This window comes from Scyliorhinus torazame, chromosome 8 (assembly GCF_047496885.1).
Source record: "Scyliorhinus torazame isolate Kashiwa2021f chromosome 8, sScyTor2.1, whole genome shotgun sequence".
In the NCBI taxonomy this organism is placed as follows: domain Eukaryota; kingdom Metazoa; phylum Chordata; class Chondrichthyes; order Carcharhiniformes; family Scyliorhinidae; genus Scyliorhinus; species Scyliorhinus torazame.
This window is the reverse complement of record NC_092714.1, coordinates 250,360,600-250,377,957: the sequence shown is the minus strand read 5'-3', so window position 1 is coordinate 250,377,957 and position 17,358 is coordinate 250,360,600. Positions and strand designations below refer to the sequence as shown.

Below are 17,358 nucleotides of genomic sequence, written 5' to 3'. Positions count from 1 at the left end.
CACGATGATTTGCGCCATCAACTCAGTTACCTTATTCCGTATACTACGAGCATTCAGGTAAAGTACACTTATGTTGGCTTTTTTTATCTCTGTTCTGAATCTTAACACCTCGATCAGTAACCTCTCCTAAGTTGTATTTCCTCTTAACCTTTTTCCTAATTTTCCTTGTCGTTGAACCCATATCTTCATGTAACAACCTGCCGCGTCGCTTACCATTAATGTTTTCACTTCCCGTTTTATTCCTTTTAGTATTCCTGGTCCTATTCACTGAGCTCCCCTCAGTCACTGTACCCTGTACTGTCGCCCTTTTTGATTTTTGACTATGGCTTCTCTGCCTTATACTTTCCCCCTTACTGCCTTTTGTTTCTGTCCCTGTTTTACTACCTTCCAACTTCCTGCATCGGTTCCCATCCCCCTGCCACATTAGTTTAAACTCTCCCCAACAGCTCTAGCACACATCCCCCCCCCTAGGACATTGGTTCCAGTCCTGCCCAGGTGCAGACTGTCCGGTTTGTACTGGTCCCACGTCCCCCAGAACCGGTTCCAATGCCTCAGGAATTTGAATCCCTCCATCTTGCACCATCTCTCGAGCCACGCATTCATCCTATCTATCCTGACATTCCTACTCTGACTAGCTTGTGGCACTGGTAGCAATCCTGAGATTACAACCTTTGAGGTCCTATTTTGTAGTTTAACTCCAAACTCTCTGAATTCAGCTTGTAGGACCTCGTCCCATTTTTTACCTATATCGTTGGTGCTTATGTGCACCAGGACAGCTGGCTGTTCACCCTGCCCCCCCCCCCCCCCCCCCCCCCCCAGAATATCCTGCAGCCGCTCCGAGACATCCTTGACCCTTGCAACAGGGTGGCAACATACCACCCTGGAGTCTCGATTGCGTCCGCAGAACTGCCTGTCTATTCCCCTTACGATTGAGTCCCCTATAACGATAGCCCTGCCATTGTTCTTCCTGCCCTGCTGCACAGCAGAGCCAGTCACGGTGCCATGAACCTGGCTGCTGCTGCCTTCCCCTGGTGAGCCATCTCACTCAACAGTATCCAAAGCGGTATATCTGTTTTGCAGGCAGATGATCGCAGGGGACACCTGCACTGCCTTCCTACTCTTGCTCTGTCTTTTGGTCACCCATTTTCTATCTCCCTCAGTAACTTTCACATGCGGTGTGACCAACTCTCTACACGTGCTATCCACGAGGTCCTCAGCGTCGCGGATGCTCAAGTGAGTCCATCCGCAGCTCTAGAGCCGTCAAGCGGTCTAACAGGTGCTGCAACTGGACACACCTCTTGCACGTGAAGGAGCCAGGGACAGTGGACATGTCCCTGAGCTTCCACATCACACACTAGGAGCATGACACGGGTCTGGTATCTCCTGCCATGTCTTAAACCTTCGGTTGATTATACAACTACAATTCCAAACAAAAACTAAGAAAAAATAAATAAGTGTACCAATGAAAAGAAAAAAGAAAAATCACTTACCAGGGTTAAAAAGCACCTCCTCCCCACCCAGCTTCAAATTCCAACCTAGATTCAAATTCCCAAACTCACTCTTTGCTGTCTCACGCTGACTGTGTCTTCTCTGGCTCACTAGGAGTGAGTTACAAGTTGCTCTTTTAAATTGGCCTGAGTTGACCCCCCCCCCCACCTGCTTTTAGATCAAAATAGATTAAGGTGACTGACACTTGACTGCCAACCAGTTATGTGAGTGGGTGGGGCAGCCCTTGTTAACCTTCACTGCACAATTTTAGAATAATTTAAATTCCTGAAATTTAAAAAGGAACAGTCTTACTGATTTAATTCAATTCCCACCTAGCTTCAAATTCCCAAACTCACTCTTTGCTGTCTCACTCTGGCTGTGTCGTCCCTGGCTCACTGGGAGAACTCCCCTGTTAAAGTCCCCTCCCATGACCAACTTGTGCGAGTCCAGGTCCAGTATCTTCCCCAGCATCCTTTTTATAAACTCCACATCATCCTTTTTATAAACTCCACATCATCCCAATTTGGCGCATGCACACTTACTAATACCACCTGCACCCACTGACCATAATGTACCAACCTTCCACATCCGAGACTATTCTACCCGCCTAAAACACCCGTGTATTGATCAGGATCTCGACCCCCTTTAGTCTTTGAATCTAGTCCTGAGTGAAAGACCTGACTGACCCAGCCTTTCCTCAGTCTAATCTGGTCAGCTACTCTAAGGTGCGTCGCCTGCAACATTACCACGTCCGCCTTCAGTCCCTTCAGATGCGCGAACACGCATGCTCTCTTGACCGGCCCATTTAGCCCTCGTACATTCCAGGTGAAAAGCCTAGTTGGGGGGCTCATTGCCCCCTCTTTGTCGATCAGCCATCCCCTTTTTTGGGCCAGCCACCAGCCCGTCCTCCGCGCCTCCACCGGCCTGCCCCCAGGCAGCCTCCGCCCCCAACCTGCTCTCTGTCCCTTAGCACAAGTCCCTCCCACGTCAGCAGAACATTTCCCCCTCCCTCCGTAACAACACAATGTAACTCAACCCCTTTAATAAACGTAACATATGCACCCCCCCCCTTCTGTGAGGTAGCCCACCCAGCTAGCTTGGTGCCCCCATCCCTGGCGCTGAAAAGTCTCCCAACTATTGTTCCCTCCACCCCCCCCCCTCCCCAACGCCACACATACATACATATTCCGATCACAAACAATCCCAACACAATTGCTCGACAGAAAAATCAGGAAGAAAAAAAAACACCAGCAAAGATCAAGTAAGAGATCCAAAACCCAAACAAGCACACCCATCCCCCAACAGTGCAAATTTAAACCGTAACTCACTCCGCTCTGCCGCTGTCCCAAATCAATACAAGGAGGCATTACAAACAGCTTCCACAAAACGAAAAACGAGGAACTTTTTTTTTTTGAAAAGACGCGGGGCGCAATTCTCCCATCTGGAGACTAAGTGCCGACGCCGGAGTGAAAACTGGAGTGTTTTACTCCGGCATCGGAGGCCGTTCCCAGACCCCGATTCTCCCGCCCCAGGGGGGCTAGGAGTGGCTCCGCGCCGTTTACGCGCGCCAGGCCTTGGCGCCACGTAAAAGCGGCGCCGCGTAAATGACAGGGCCGGCACCGTGTAAATGACGTCATCCGCGCATGCGCGGTTGCCGTCCTCCCCGCGGCCGCCCCGCAAGAAGATGTCGGATGGATCTTGCGTGGCAGCGGAGGAACGGAGGTCCTCCTTCAGAGAGGCTGGCGCGCCGATTGGTGGGTACTGATCGCGGACCTGACCCCTTTTGAGTCCTACCCCGGTGAAAGAAAACCCCTAGCCCCCCCACAGGACGCCCCCGCAGCGTTCTCACCACCATTGCCCTCGGGGGGGGGGAGGGGTCTCCCATTCGCGGCTTCCTCGCGAGTGCTCTGTGCACGTCCAAGGGTCAGGAGAATGCCCCACCCCCCAGCAGCTTCTCAAACATGTCCGTGATGTATGCCCCAGTGTCCGCTCCTTCACACCCCTCCGGGTGCCCAACGTTTCTCATGTTCTGCCGGTGGGACCTATTCTCTAGGTCCTCCACCTTCTCCAGGAGCTTCTTCTGCTGGTCTCTCAGCATCCCCACCTCCAACTCCACCGTAGTTTGATGTTCCTCCTGCTCAGCCAGCGCCTTCTCCACCTTCTGGATCGCCCGATCTTGGGCGTCCAATCTAAGCTCCAGCCACTCAATTGACTCTTTTATCAGGTCCAAGCAGTCCTGGTTCTGCTTAGCAAAGTCTTCCTGAATAACTTGCATCAGCTGCTCCGTTGACCGCTGGGTCGACAAGCCAGAGGTCCGGTCCTCCGCCATGCTGTCTCCCGCTGCAGCTTCAGCCCAAGCCTTCTCTGTCTTTCTGTTTCTGCTTTTACGAGCACTTCTAGTCCTCCTCTCCATGCACCGATGTGGGAATTCAGTACACAATTGCCTCTGTCAGTAATTTTTCAATTCAAGTTCGGTAGAAAAGTCCGACCCAAGCGGGAGCCACCAAATGTGTGACTTACTCCTTCATAGCCGCCACCGGAAGTCCCTTGTTCCCTTTTTATAAAGGATCTCCTTGGCCTGATCCCAATTCACCATTACTCTGGTGTGCTGTCAGTTGTCTGTTTAATATGTACGTTCCAGGGAACCTTTCATTCAATCCTCCACCACAACAGCAACTACTCTTAAAGTACTTTGCAGGAAAGCACATTGCACATCCTGAAGTCATTAGAAACTTTTTTTTACCTCTAATGAAAATGTGAATGTTTAAATTGATACCATAGGATAAATCATAGAAGTTACAGTGCAGAAGGAGGACATTCGGCCCATCGAGTCTGCACCAGCCCTTTGAAAGAGCACCCTACCCAAGCCCACACCTGCACCCTATCCCCATAACCCAGTAACCCCACCCAACACTAAGGGCAATTTTGGACACTAAGGGCAATTTATCATGGCCAATCTACCTAACCTGCACATCTTTGGACTGTGGGAGGAAACTGGAGCACCCGGAGGAAACCCACGCACACACGGGGAGGATGTGCAGACTCCGCACAGACAGTGACCCAAGCCGGAATCGAACCTGGGACCCTGGAGCTGTGAAGCAATTGTGCTAACCACTATGCTACCATGCTGCCCTATAAAATACCAAATTCTGCTACATCAACTTGATTTTGCATCCTGACAACAGGTCACAATTAATGGGATAAAAAACACTTGCAGAAAAAGTCAGCTTTGCAAGTTAATAATAATTAATTAATTAATAAACACTGCAATTAGGTTACTGTGAAAATTCCCCAGAGCAAAATGTATGTTGTAGTGGTGCATGGTGCAATGTGTTAAAAATATTCATGCTAAAGCATTGAAACTTCAACTTAATCTAGGCATTGAGTCTGATCGTTGAAAGCATTTTTGGAAAATTACTCAATTACATTTTTTGGGGGTAATCATGGATGATGCCTATGGAAATTTGAGCAGCACAAGTTTTCTACCTGCATCTCTGTTCATATGGAACATAACCAAATTCATAGCAGTACATGGATCCTGATGTATCATGAGTATTGCTTCTATGGAATCAATGAGCATTGATGGGAGGAGAGGAATGCTGAGGTTTATGTTTCAACATCCTGGTCACAGTCAACAAATAACAAAATAACATGGAAAACACAAATATGTACACAATCATTTAAACAAGTATTGATACCACTGATCTAATATTTACCCACTATTTTCTGTTTTTGTTACTGATCTAATAAAGAACAAGTAGCAAGAAAGTGTAACTTTACAAGTGCACAACTCATATCTAACTTTTTGGGATAAGTGACATGTCAACAAGGCTTGATGCCTTGATCAAACTTTAAATTTCTCAAGTCATAGTATGAATATGTGGGACTGATAATTCAGAATGGGGGGGAAAAAAACATACATTATAGGAATCAATATAGATAAGTTTTATTTTGACTCAAATTTGTACCAGTGTTCTGCACAGTCAGTGCTACAAATGATAGGGATCTTAAAACAAGATAATGTAAAGCCAGTGTCACAGGATAAATTTTACCCATTTTAATATTTTCCTCCCAAAATACCAAAAAAAGTCCATTAAAATAGCTTAAATTTATAAAAATCCACAGCAAGATTCTGAAATACAGTACAAATATTTAAGTGCATAAGTGGATTGGAAATCAACAGTCTTGGTAGTGTTCTTGATTTTCTTTTATTCTTTACATTCTATTTACAACAGTGGGCAACCACTGGTGCTGATATCACCATGTATAGATCCTGGTCGATTCAACTGTACAGCCTTTTGATTAATTAGGAAATTCTTTACACAGCCGACAAATGAGGAACGTATAGAAGACAACATTGGAATTTGTACAGTGTCTGAAACACAAGAGAAGGAAGCATTAAGTAATTTATACAAAAAGAGGAAGATCAGAACTACAAATATACAAAAGGGATTTCTTAAATCAGTTGCTTTGCAATAGTTTGTTTTATTTATTTATTATAAATTTAGAGTACCCAATTATTTTTTTCCAATTAAGGGGCAATTTAGCGTGTCCAATTCATCTAAACTGCACATCTTTGGGTTGTGGGGGTGAAACCCACTTAGAAAAAGGGAGAATATGCAAATTCCACACAGACAGTGACCCGGGGCCAGGATCAAACCCGGGTCCTCAGTGCCGTAGGCAGCAGTGCTAACCACTGTGCCACCCTAGTTTGTTCTACTGACCTAGATTTTATCCAATTATTTGTAAAGCAATCATCTGTGAGCAAATAGTGAAGCTTTTTGCATACAAAATGTAATTAATTGACTCTGGATCTATTGAAGGCACAATCCTCTGTTCTATAAATGCATTAGTGATCGAGTATCATAGGTTATCATAGAATTTACAGTGCAGAAGGAGGCCATTCGGCCCATCGAGTCTGCACCGGCTCTTGGAAAGAGCACCCTACCCAAGGTCAACACCGCCACCCTATCCCCATAACCCAATAACCCCACCCAACACTAAGGGCAATTTTGGACACTAAGGGCAATTTATCATGGCCAATCCACCTAACCTGCACATCTTTGGACTGTGGGAGGAAACCGGAGCACCCGGAGGAAACCCACGCACACACGGGGAGTATAATGTGACAGTCCTGTGCATTTTTAATTACCAAAGATTCTCATCTGTTTAATAAAACAAAACAAAACCTTTGTGGCCAAATTAAATCAAAGATCCAGCTTTGAGTTGTTCAGCCAACATGCTAATGAAAACTCTCCCTTTATATGAAACACTAGCTCAGATTATCGTGAGATATTCAGATTATCTCAAAATAAATGTTGTTTCTATATTAAATCTGATGAATGTCTAAGTTCATGCTCATGTTAATATTTTAGAGGCGGTGATTAGTTCTGGCAAGATTTAAGGTTTAGCTATAGAAAATGGGATAAATGCAACTCAGACTTCAAGCTGGTTTATTATATTTAAGTCAACCTGGCACCAACATCTTAGCAGGTTAACTTCCAGAAAGTTAGGAGCCATAAAACAGCAGGTGCGCTTACTTAGCTGGAGAAATTGTAAATGAACGATATTTGGCTCGGAGGTCAGTTAACCATCATGGAGATGGGTGGAGCTCAATAAGATTCTCTGGTTTCAATTTATCTACATGTTTGCTGGGAGAGTGAGTCAGCTCCAACAGGGAAGAGGCTGGCTATGGAACGAGTGCTGCTTATAACTGGCTCCAGGCAGTTGGGGCTTAGAGAAGCCCCGGGAGCCATTCCGTGCAGTTAAGGCTCCATCAAGTCCTGGGAGTTGGGAAGGTGGCAGAAGATTGTGGTTCTGTGCTGGAGGGAGTTAGGGCTCAGAAGTGGCCTGTGAGCAATTTATAGCTTGATGCAACCAGGAACCTGGAGTTTGGAGACATCTAGTGGCAGTGCCAGCTTAGTGAAGCTAGTGGTCTGCAAAATAGTTTGGAATTGTGCTGGTAACTAGAGGCATAAGTGGCACTTTGTGAATTCTGTGGAATACAGTCTCAGAAAAGACTGAACCAACGGGAGATAAGCAGTCGTTGAGGCAGTCCTGGTCGGAGCATCTTTTGACGCTAAATCTTTGAAAGTGTGGAGTTGAGATTGTAAGACTCGCAGTGGTCACTGTTGTCTGGATAGATTGCTGAGATATCCATGGGATCTGTCTTGGTCGCATCTGCCGTTTAATGTGCCGTGTGGTATATTCATTTTTTAAAAAATTACTTTTTCAGAGTTACAAAGCCAGGGCTCAGAGTGTGGACAGGGGCGAACCCCTAATCTAGCTCCTTGCCTGCTCCAAAAACCAATTCAAATTCAAATTGAATCCAATTCATGGTCCCCACAAGAGCGACATACCAGATCTGAGCCAAAAGGCAGAGCAGATACTACACTTGATCTTAGCCAAAAGGCCGAGAAGCGATGCCGTGTGATATATTCAACCACAGTTTATCTATTAATTCATATTTGCCTAATATTAATTCTGAATGTGAGGAGTATAAGATAGATATCGTGGCTTTCTATAATAAAGTTTTATTTTTGTTTGTTTAAAACTGTGGAATCTTGTATTTTTCCTTAGTGGGTAACTGAGATGTCAAACATTGCCTACTTTAAACAAAATGTTACTGATCGTATAGAAATGGAAGGTGTTGATACCCCAGCCCGTCCACCCGGGTTCAACCTGCCACGCCAACACTGGGCTCATATCTGGACCGGCTGAGGCTTTTGTGCAGCAAATTGGCACATGTGGGGCCTTGCAGGGAACCTGGACTGCAGCTGTGGTACACCCCAATCAGTGATTCACATAATTGAAGACTTCCCCCTAACAAAATGCAGTGGAGTGCTCAGCGAGCTCGATTTAGCTCTATATTGCCTAGCTTGGTATTAGAACTTTTTTGGACTATAATAATTGAGGCATGATGCGAGGTAACTGAACCTTGAACTTGGGACCTATGATTTCTAAAACTTTCCCCGCTGGGTTTTGTCACCTCATGTCTGGGTTTGCTGTGGACTAAATTAATTGTCATGACCATTAACAATGGATCATGAAGCAACAAGTACTCACTGGCATGATGATGCAGCACCTACGCATTTGAACCAGTGACCAAAGTGTTCAAATACCCCATGGCAAGTTGTGACGTCAAATTTAACAAAGCTGGTACATGTGGCAAAAGTGATCACAGAGGCTGTTTGAATATGAACAAGTCTAATTCATTCAGGTTTTTGGCGGACAAGAACTTGCCATCTTGACCTTCTTGGGCCCCATGTGGCTTCAGTCCTACACCACGGAATTTACTGTTAATGTCATCTGAAGAACAATAATAACTGCCAGAAGGCAACCCACCACTGCTTTTCTGGGGCAACAAGGAATGGGGTGGCCACCATTGCCTACAGGACAACCATGGGTATTTAGTCTTGCCCTCCATTTGATTCATTATCACAAATTGTTCAAATACTCGCTTTTATTTTCACCACCCACTAATTCTTTCCTCCTCCTCTTGAAGGAACCTGATGTACTCATGAGTATTAATCAGCTTTACATACCTTACAATGCAAACTGTCTTCATGTGGGAACCTAGATAGCAAGTGTTGGGGCTATTTAACTATGATGTGCACCACAATTGAGCTAGATCTGGTGTTCACCTGGATTACAATAAGTACCTCTCAGCAGAGGTCTTCAAACAGATACCAGGCAGAGACAGAGACACAAAGTAAAAGGAAGTAGATTCAATTACCAGAAAATAAGGTAGTACACTGACTCCAGTACATAGAACAAATTAGGAAGGTTATTAAGAGATGCAACTGTAAATAAAATCTTATTTATTTATTTGTTCCACTTGTGATGCACCTAATATAACTCACCTGGTATACCTCCCAGATAAAGTATCTCTTTGGAATTGGTTCGAGGAGTGTGTAATGGCCCTACTGCATAGTTACTCTCAGTGTCCACGTCAAGTTGTATCACATTATTCCTTTTGATAACTATTAACAAAGGGAAACAAATAAATTAGGTTGTTACAATTGTACCTCTGGATGCATTAAAATATATCCGCGACATGGGGATCAGATCACACACTGGGTTAGCAAACCGTTATTGCACCTCCACGTTCCAAGTTTGACACCAACCCATAAATAGCTGCCAGAAGGCTTCCTGCTCCAATGTTGCCTTTTTCCTGACTCTGACCTTGGGGCTGAACACATGTTTTGATGGCTTGCTTCTTACCAATATTCCTACAAATGGACTTGGATTTTGGAGGCTTTAATTGAGGTAGGATGGCTGCTTTCCTTCTGCCTCAACTGAGTAATAGCATAACCCATTCCACCTCCCCACCAGCAAACCTCAACAATGTAACTGGGTAATTGGCCCAGTGTAAAGGGTCTCCTTCCGATGGAAACACCATAAAGAAATAGAATGGAATAGTCTCAGCACTAGACCTGATTACGCAGACATTTAGACTGTTCATATGTATACACTTCACTCTCACCAGCAATGCGATGCCACTGCCCATCACACAGAGAATGTTGTGGAATGACTGATGTGGAGAACTCCCCAGCTCCATTATTTAAATGCACTATAACCTAAAAATAAAAAGGAAATACAATAAAGTCAGTGAGCAGTAATGATGGAGATCCAGCACATTTCCTACACAACCTGCTCCATAAGCAAGCTGAACTACAAATGGCTTATTTTGTTAGCATTAAGTGCACCACGACCATGAATGGAAGGTGAGTCCTTTGTTCAGGGAGGCACCAATCATGCTAAAGCTACATTTTTTACATCCTTTCTAAAATATCCTATAAAATATATCCCTTTTTTGTCACCATCCCTAATAGTTTTTGTGCTTGATGCAAACCACATCACTGGTAAGTTACTTTGAGATGTTCAGTTTTGGAAGGGTATGGAGGCATTCGTGAGGGTGCAGAGAAGACTTTTACGAAAATAGTTCCAGAGACGAGGGGCGCTATTCGCCCCCACCCCCCCACGCCGGGTGGGAGAATCGCCGCGGCGCCGCGCGAATCGCACCACGCCGCCCCGACCCCGCACGCGATTCTCCCACCCCCCTGAAACCAGCGGCGCGCGATTCGCACTGGGCCGCTCGGAGAACTGGCGAGCGGCGATTCCCCTGCCCGGATGGGACGAGCGGCCGCTACGACACGACAGGTTCCCGCTGGCGCCGTCCACCCTGGTCGCTGCCGGCGGGAACTCTGGGGAACGCTGGGGGGCGGCCTGTGGGGAGGAGAAGGGGGCTCCTTCAACAGGGTGGCCTCCGATGGGGTCTGGCTCGCGATCGGGGCCCATCAATCGGTGGGCCGGCCTCTCCCCCCCCCCCCCCCCCCAGGCCTACCTCCTTCCGCGCGCAGCCCCAGAATATCCGGCTCCATGTTGGTGAGGGGCAGGCGTGCGTAAGACGTTCCCTGCGCTTGTGCAGGATGGTATGGTCCAACTGCGCATGTGCAGGACTGGGCTGCCCCCAGCTGCGCATACGTGGGTTGGCGCGGGGCCCATTTGGCGCCGCGTAAGGATGCTGGAGCAGCGTGAACCGCTCCAGCGCTGTGGGGGCCAGAATAGGCCGTGTCCGGGCCCTGTTTGCGCCATCGTGAAATGCGACGGCGTTCACGACGGCGCGAACACTTGGCCTCAATATCGGAGAATCGCCCCCGAGGGACTTCAATTATGCAGCTAGATAGGGCTGCTCTCCTTTGGGAAGAGAAGGTTGATGGGAGATTTGTTCACATTTCTGAGAGGTTTAGACAGAGTAGATGGGGAAAAGCCATTCTCATTTACGGCAAGGTCAAGAACCAGGGGACTAATGTTTGGTAAAATAAGCAATGGTGACACAAAGAAAACATTTTTCATGCAGCTTGTGGTTAGGATCCGGAATACAACGCCCGGGAAGGTGAAGGAGACAGATTCAATCACGTTTTCCAATGGGTTAAAAGTTACAGAGGGACATAGATAAGCTGCAGCGCTGGGCTGAGAGGTGGCAAATGGAGTTTAATGCAAAAAAGTGTGAGGTGGATTTCTGGTTGCGGAGATGCGGAGCTAAGCCGCACGTTTCGGCAGCTCCCGCGACAACGGACTTTTGGGCTCTCCAGAGGAGCCCCAACGGAACTTTTTTGAATTGATCCCGTGTAGGAAGGTGCAGTAAGGGCCCCCTTACGATATATGGCCGAGATCGGCGGTGGAGCGGCGAAAAATGAGGCTCTGGAGCAGCGGCAGAATTGAGGGGGAAAGAGCAAGATGGCGGAGGGAGGAGAGCGAGCAGCATGGGGACCGGACCAGCAGGAGTTCCTTAAGCGCTGTGTGCAGGAGCTGAAAAAGGAGGTGCGGGCGCCAATGCTGTTGGCAATCGAGGGGCAGAAGGAGACCCAGAAGACCCAGGCGGTGGAGCTCCGTGAGGTGAAAGATAAAATGAATGACAACGAGGACGAGCTCCTGGGCCTGGCGGTAAAAATGGAGGCTCACGAAGTGGTGTACAGGAGGTGGGCCGAGAGAATTGAGGTCCTGGAGAACAGGTCGAGGAGGAAGAACCTCCGGATTCTGGGTCTTCCCGAAGGAGTGGAGGGAGCTGATGCCGGGGAGCATGTGAGTGCGATGCTCCATGCGCTGATGGGAGCAGAGGCCTCTCCGACCCCCCTGGAGCTGGAAGGGCCTCACCGGGTCCTGGCGAGGAGACCCAAGGCTGATGAGCCGCCAAGGGCGATAGTGGCAAGGTTCCATCGCTTCGCGGACAAAGAAAGTGTGCTGAGATGGGCCAAGAAGGTGCGGAGCAGTAGATGGGAGAATGCGGTGATCCGAGTTTACCAGGATTGGAGCGCGGAGGTGGCAAGGAGGAGAGCTGGCTTCAATCGGGCCAAGGCGGTGCTGCACAAAAAAAGTCAGGTTCGGCATGCTGCAGCCTGCGCGACTGTGGGTCACTTATCAGGACCGACACCATTATTTTGAAACGCCAGAAGAGGCTTGGACCTTTATTCAGACGGAAAAACTGGACTCGAACTGAGGGGATGTGGTTGTGGGGGGAGATGTTGGTTGTATATGGGGTTGTAAATATGGGTAAAGAATAATTCATGGGTGGGATGATGGATGGGGATGTGGGTAGAGTTCTGGTTCATATTCCTAAAATTTCCCCCCCCCCTTTTTTTCTTTTCTGTAGACGAGATGATGATGATGGGGAATGTGGGCGTTGGTGCTGGAGGGAGGTGAGACTCGGGGATGAGGGAGCTGGGATAATGGCTGCAACAGGAGCTGCGCCACAGGGGGCGGGGCTGGTTCAGGAAAGGGCGGGCTTTTTCCCGCGCCAAAAGTGGGTGGGGGAATGGAGGAAGGCAAGGAGGAGGAGAGACTCCCACACGGGGGAGATCAACGGGAAGGCGGGGGAAGCCGGGGTCAGCAGAAGTCAGCTGACTCTCGGAAGTAATATGGGGGAGCAAAAGAGCTAGATGAGGATCTAGCGGGGGGGGGGATTTCAGGGTTGCTGCTGCTGCTCCCCGAGGGGGAACTGAAAATGGAAGAGGTGGTCGGGGCGGGGGTTCCCCGCCTGAGGGACTGGAGGGTGTGAGAGGCGCGAGCACAGGACTGGCCTAAGTTAGGAGATGGCTAGTCGGGGGAGGGGGTAACCCCCCAATCCGGCTGATCACGTGGAATGTGAGAGGCCTAAATGGGCCGGTTATGAGGGCCCGAGTGTTCGCGCACCGAAAGGGACTGAAGGCCGACGTGGCCATGCTTCAGGAGACACATCTGAAGGTGGCAGATCAGGTCAGGTTAAGGAAGGGATGGGTGGGACAGGTGCTCCATTCGGGGCTGGATACGAAGAATAGAGGGATGGCAATACTGGTGGGAAAGCGGGTGTCGTTTGAGGCCAAGAACATAGTAGCGGATAAGGGAGGCCGATACGTGATGGTGAATGGTAGGTTGCAGGGGACGGAGGTGGTATTGGTGAATGTATATGCCCCGAACTGGGACGATGCTGGATTCATGAAACATAAGAACATAAGAACTAGGAACAGGAGTAGGCCATCTGGCCCCTCGAGCCTGCTCCGCCATTTAATGAGATCATGGCTGATCTTTGTGGACTCAGCTCCACTCTCCGGCCCGTACACCATATCCCCAAATCCCTTTATTCTTTAGAAAGGTATCTATCTTTTTCTTAAAAACGTTTAAAGAAGGAGCCTCAACTGCTTCACTGGGCAAGGAATTCCAGAGATTCACAACCCTTTGGGTGAAGAAGTTCCTCCTACACTCCGTCCTTAATCTACCTCCCCTTACTTTGAGGCTATGCCCCCTAATTCTGCTTTCCCCGACCAGTGGAAACAACCTGCCCGTATCTATCCTATCTATTCCCTTCATAATTTTATATGTCTCAATAAGAACCCCCCGCATCCTTCTAAACTCCAATGAGTACAGTCCCAGTCTATTCAACCTCTCGTCATAATCTAATCCCCTCAACTCTGGGATCAACCTAGTGAATTTCCTCTGCACTCCCTCCAGGGCCAAATGTCCTTTCTCAGGTAAGGAGACCAAAACTGAACACAATACTCCAGATGCGGCCTCACCAGCACCCTATACAATTGCAGCATAACCTCACTAGTCTTGAACTCCATCCCTCTAGCAATGAAAGACAAAACTCGATTAGCCTTCTTAATCACCTGTTGCACCTGCACACCAACTTTTTGCGACTCGTGCACCAGCACACCCAGGTCCCTCTGCACAGCAGCATGTTTTAACATCTTACCGTTTAAATAATAATCCATTCTGCTGTTATTCCTCCCAAAATGGATAGCCTCACACTTGGCAACATTGAATTCCATCTGCCAGACCCTAGCCCATTCACCTAACCTATCCAAATCCTTCTGCAAACTTCCGGTATCCTCTGCCCTTTTTGCTTTACTACTCATCTTAGTGTCGTCTGCAAACTTTGACACATTGCACTTGGTCCCCAACTCTAAATCGTCTATGTAAATTGTGAACCACTGCGGGCCCAACACTGATCCTTGAGGGACCCCACTAGTTACAGGTTGCCAACCAGAGAAACACCCATTTATCCCCACTCTCTGCTTTCTGTTAGTTAACCAATCCTCTACCCATGCTACCGCTTTACCCTCAATGCCATGCATCTTTAGTTTATGAAGCAACCTTTTGTTGGGGTGTATTCCAGACCAGGAGGTAGGGAGCTTGATAATGGGTGGGGATTTTAACACGGTGCTGGACCCAGCATTAGATCGCTCCAGATCTAGGACGGGGGAGAGGCCGGCTGCAGCCAAGGTGCTTAGGGGGTTTATGGACCAGATGGGGGGAATAGATCCGTGGAGATTTGCCAGGCCTTTGTCCAGAGAATTTTCTTTTTTCTCCCACGTACATAAGGTCTACTCCCGGATAGATTTTTTTGTTCTGGGCAGGGCATTGATCCCGAAAGTGGAGGGAACTGAGTACTCAGCCATAGCCATTTCAGACCATGCCCCGCATTGGGTGGAGTTAGAGCTGGGGGAGGAGAGGGACCAACGCCCGTTGTGGAGATTGGATGTGGGACTGCTGGCAGACGAGGAAGTGTGCGGGGGTGTATTGAAAGGTATCTGGAGGCCAACGACAACGGGGAGGTGCAGGTGGGAGTAGTATGGGAGGCGCTGAAGGCGGCGGTCAGGGGTGAGTGAATCTCCATCAGGGCTCATAGGGTGAAGAGGGAGGGCAGGGAAAGGGAGAGATTAGTGGGGGAGATTTTAAGGGTGGACAGGAACCATGCAGAGGCTCCTGATGAGGGACTACTCAGGGAGAGACGAAGTCTCCAGACGGAGTTCGACCTGTTGACCACAGGGAAGGCAGAGGCACAGTGGAGGAAGGCACAGGGGGCGATATATGAATATGGGGAGAAGGCGAGCCGGATGCTGGCACATCAGCTCCGTAAGAGGATGGCAGCGAGGGAAATAGGCGGAGTCAAAGATGGCAGGGGAACTACGGTGCAGAGTACGGGAAAGTGAATGAGGCTTTTAAGGCCTTTTACGAGGAACTGTATAGGTCCCAGCCCCCAGAGGAAAAAGAGGGGATGCGGCGATTCTTGGACCAATTGAGGTTCCCAAGGGTGGAGGAGCAGGAGGTGGCTGGTTTGGGGGCGCCAATTGGGGTGGAGGAACTGGTTAAAGGACTGGGGAGCATGCAGGCAGGGAAGGCCCCAGGGCCGGATGGGTTCCCGGTGGAGTTTTATAGGAAGTATGTGGACCTGTTAGCTCCCTTCAATGAAGCAAGGGAGGGGGGATCCCTGCCCCCGACAATGTCGGAGGCGACGATCTCTTTGATCTTGAAGCAGGATAAGGACCCACTGCAATGTGGGTCGTATAGACTGATCTCGCTCCTTAATGTAGATGCTAAGTTGCTGGCAAAAATGTTGGCCACGAGGATTGAGGACTGTGTCTCGGGGGTGATTCACGAGGACCAGACGGGATTCGTAAAGGGTAGGCAGTTAAATACTAATGTGCGAAGGCTCCTAAATGTGATAATGATGCCATCGGTGGAGGGAGAAGCGGAGATAGTGACAGCCATGGACGCGGAGAAGGCCTTTGATCGAGTAGAGTGGGAGTATATCTGGGAAGTGTTGAGGAGGTTTGGGTTCGGGGGAGGGTTTATTAGTTGGGTTAAGCTCCTGTATAAAGCCCCGGTGGCGAGTGTGGTCACGAACCGGCGGAGGTCGGAGTATTTCCGGCTGTATCGAGGGACGAGGCAGGGGTGCCCCCTGTCCCCTCTGCTGTTTGCATTAGCGATTGAACCTTTGACTATGGCGTTAAGGGAGTCGGGGAAATGGAAGGGGGTGGTTCGAGGGGGAGAGGAACATCGAGTGTCGCTGTACGCAGACGACCTGTTGCTGTATGTGACGGATCCAGTGGAGGGGATGGTGGAGGTAATGCAGATCCTACGGGAGTTTGGAGATTTTTCGGGCTATAAGCTCAATGCGGGAAAGAGTGAGCTCTTTGTGATCCATCCGGGGGACCAGGGAAGAGGGATAGACGACCTACCGTTGAGGAGGGCGGAAAGGAGCTTTCAATACTTGGGGATTCAGGTAGCTAGGAGCTGGGGGCCACTGCACAAACTTAATTTGACGCGGTTGGTGGAACAGATGGAGGAGGATTTTAAAAGGTGGGACATGTTGCCACTCTCGTTGGCGGGTAGGGTACAGTCGGTTAAAATGGTGGTCCTCCCGAGATTTCTTTTTGTAGTCCAATGCCTCCCAATGGTGATTACTAAGGCCTTCTTTAAGAGGGTAAGCAGGAGCATTATGGGATTTGTGTGGGCGAGCAAGACCCCGCGGGTAAGGAGGGGGTTCCTGGAGCGGAGCAGAGATAGAGGAGGGTTGGCGTTGCCGAATTTGATTGTTACTATTGGGCAGCCAACGTGGCAATGATCCGTAAGTGGGTGATGGAGGGTGAGGGGGCGGCGTGGAAGAGGTTGGAGATGGCGTCCTGCAAGGGAACGAGCCTGGGGGCGCTGGTGACGGCACCGCTGCCGCTCTCGCCGACAAGGTACACCACGAGCCCGGTGGTGGCTGCAACGCTAAAGATCTGGGGGCAGTGGAGAGGGCACAGGGGTGCGACGGGTGCTTCGGTATGGTCCCCAATCAGAGACAACCATCGGTTTGTCCCAGGAAGGATGGACGGGGGGTTTCTGAGCTGGCAGCGGGCAGGGGTTAGAAGAATGGGGGACCTGTTCATTGACGGGACATTTGCGAGCTTAGGGGCGCTGGAGGAGAAGTTTGGGCTACCCCCGGGAAACGCTTTCAGGTACATGCAAGTGAGGGCGTTTGTGAGGCGGCAGGTGAGGGAATTTCCGCTACTCCCGGCACAGGGGATTCAAGATAGGGTGATTTCGGGCGTATGGGTTGGAGAG

General features: G+C 49.1%; 1 protein-coding gene and 1 pseudogene across 1 annotated transcript in view; both read right to left on the bottom strand.

Annotated features, from left to right (window-relative positions):
- Positions 1–5,418: 5,418 nt before the first annotated feature.
- The window catches only part of lama5 (laminin, alpha 5), a 377,969-nt gene continuing 366,029 nt past the window's right edge, over positions 5,419–17,358 (bottom strand). Inside the window, exons 78-80 of the mRNA XM_072515083.1 lie at positions 9,974–10,067; positions 9,351–9,470; positions 5,419–5,863 (exon numbers count right to left, since the gene is read on the bottom strand). Of these exons, the coding sequence (XP_072371184.1) occupies positions 5,715–5,863; positions 9,351–9,470; positions 9,974–10,067 (363 nt within the window). The 3' untranslated portion in view covers positions 5,419–5,714. The remainder of the gene's footprint in view (positions 5,864–9,350; positions 9,471–9,973; positions 10,068–17,358) is intronic.
- On the bottom strand, positions 7,707–7,912 carry LOC140428965 (U2 spliceosomal RNA; annotated as a pseudogene).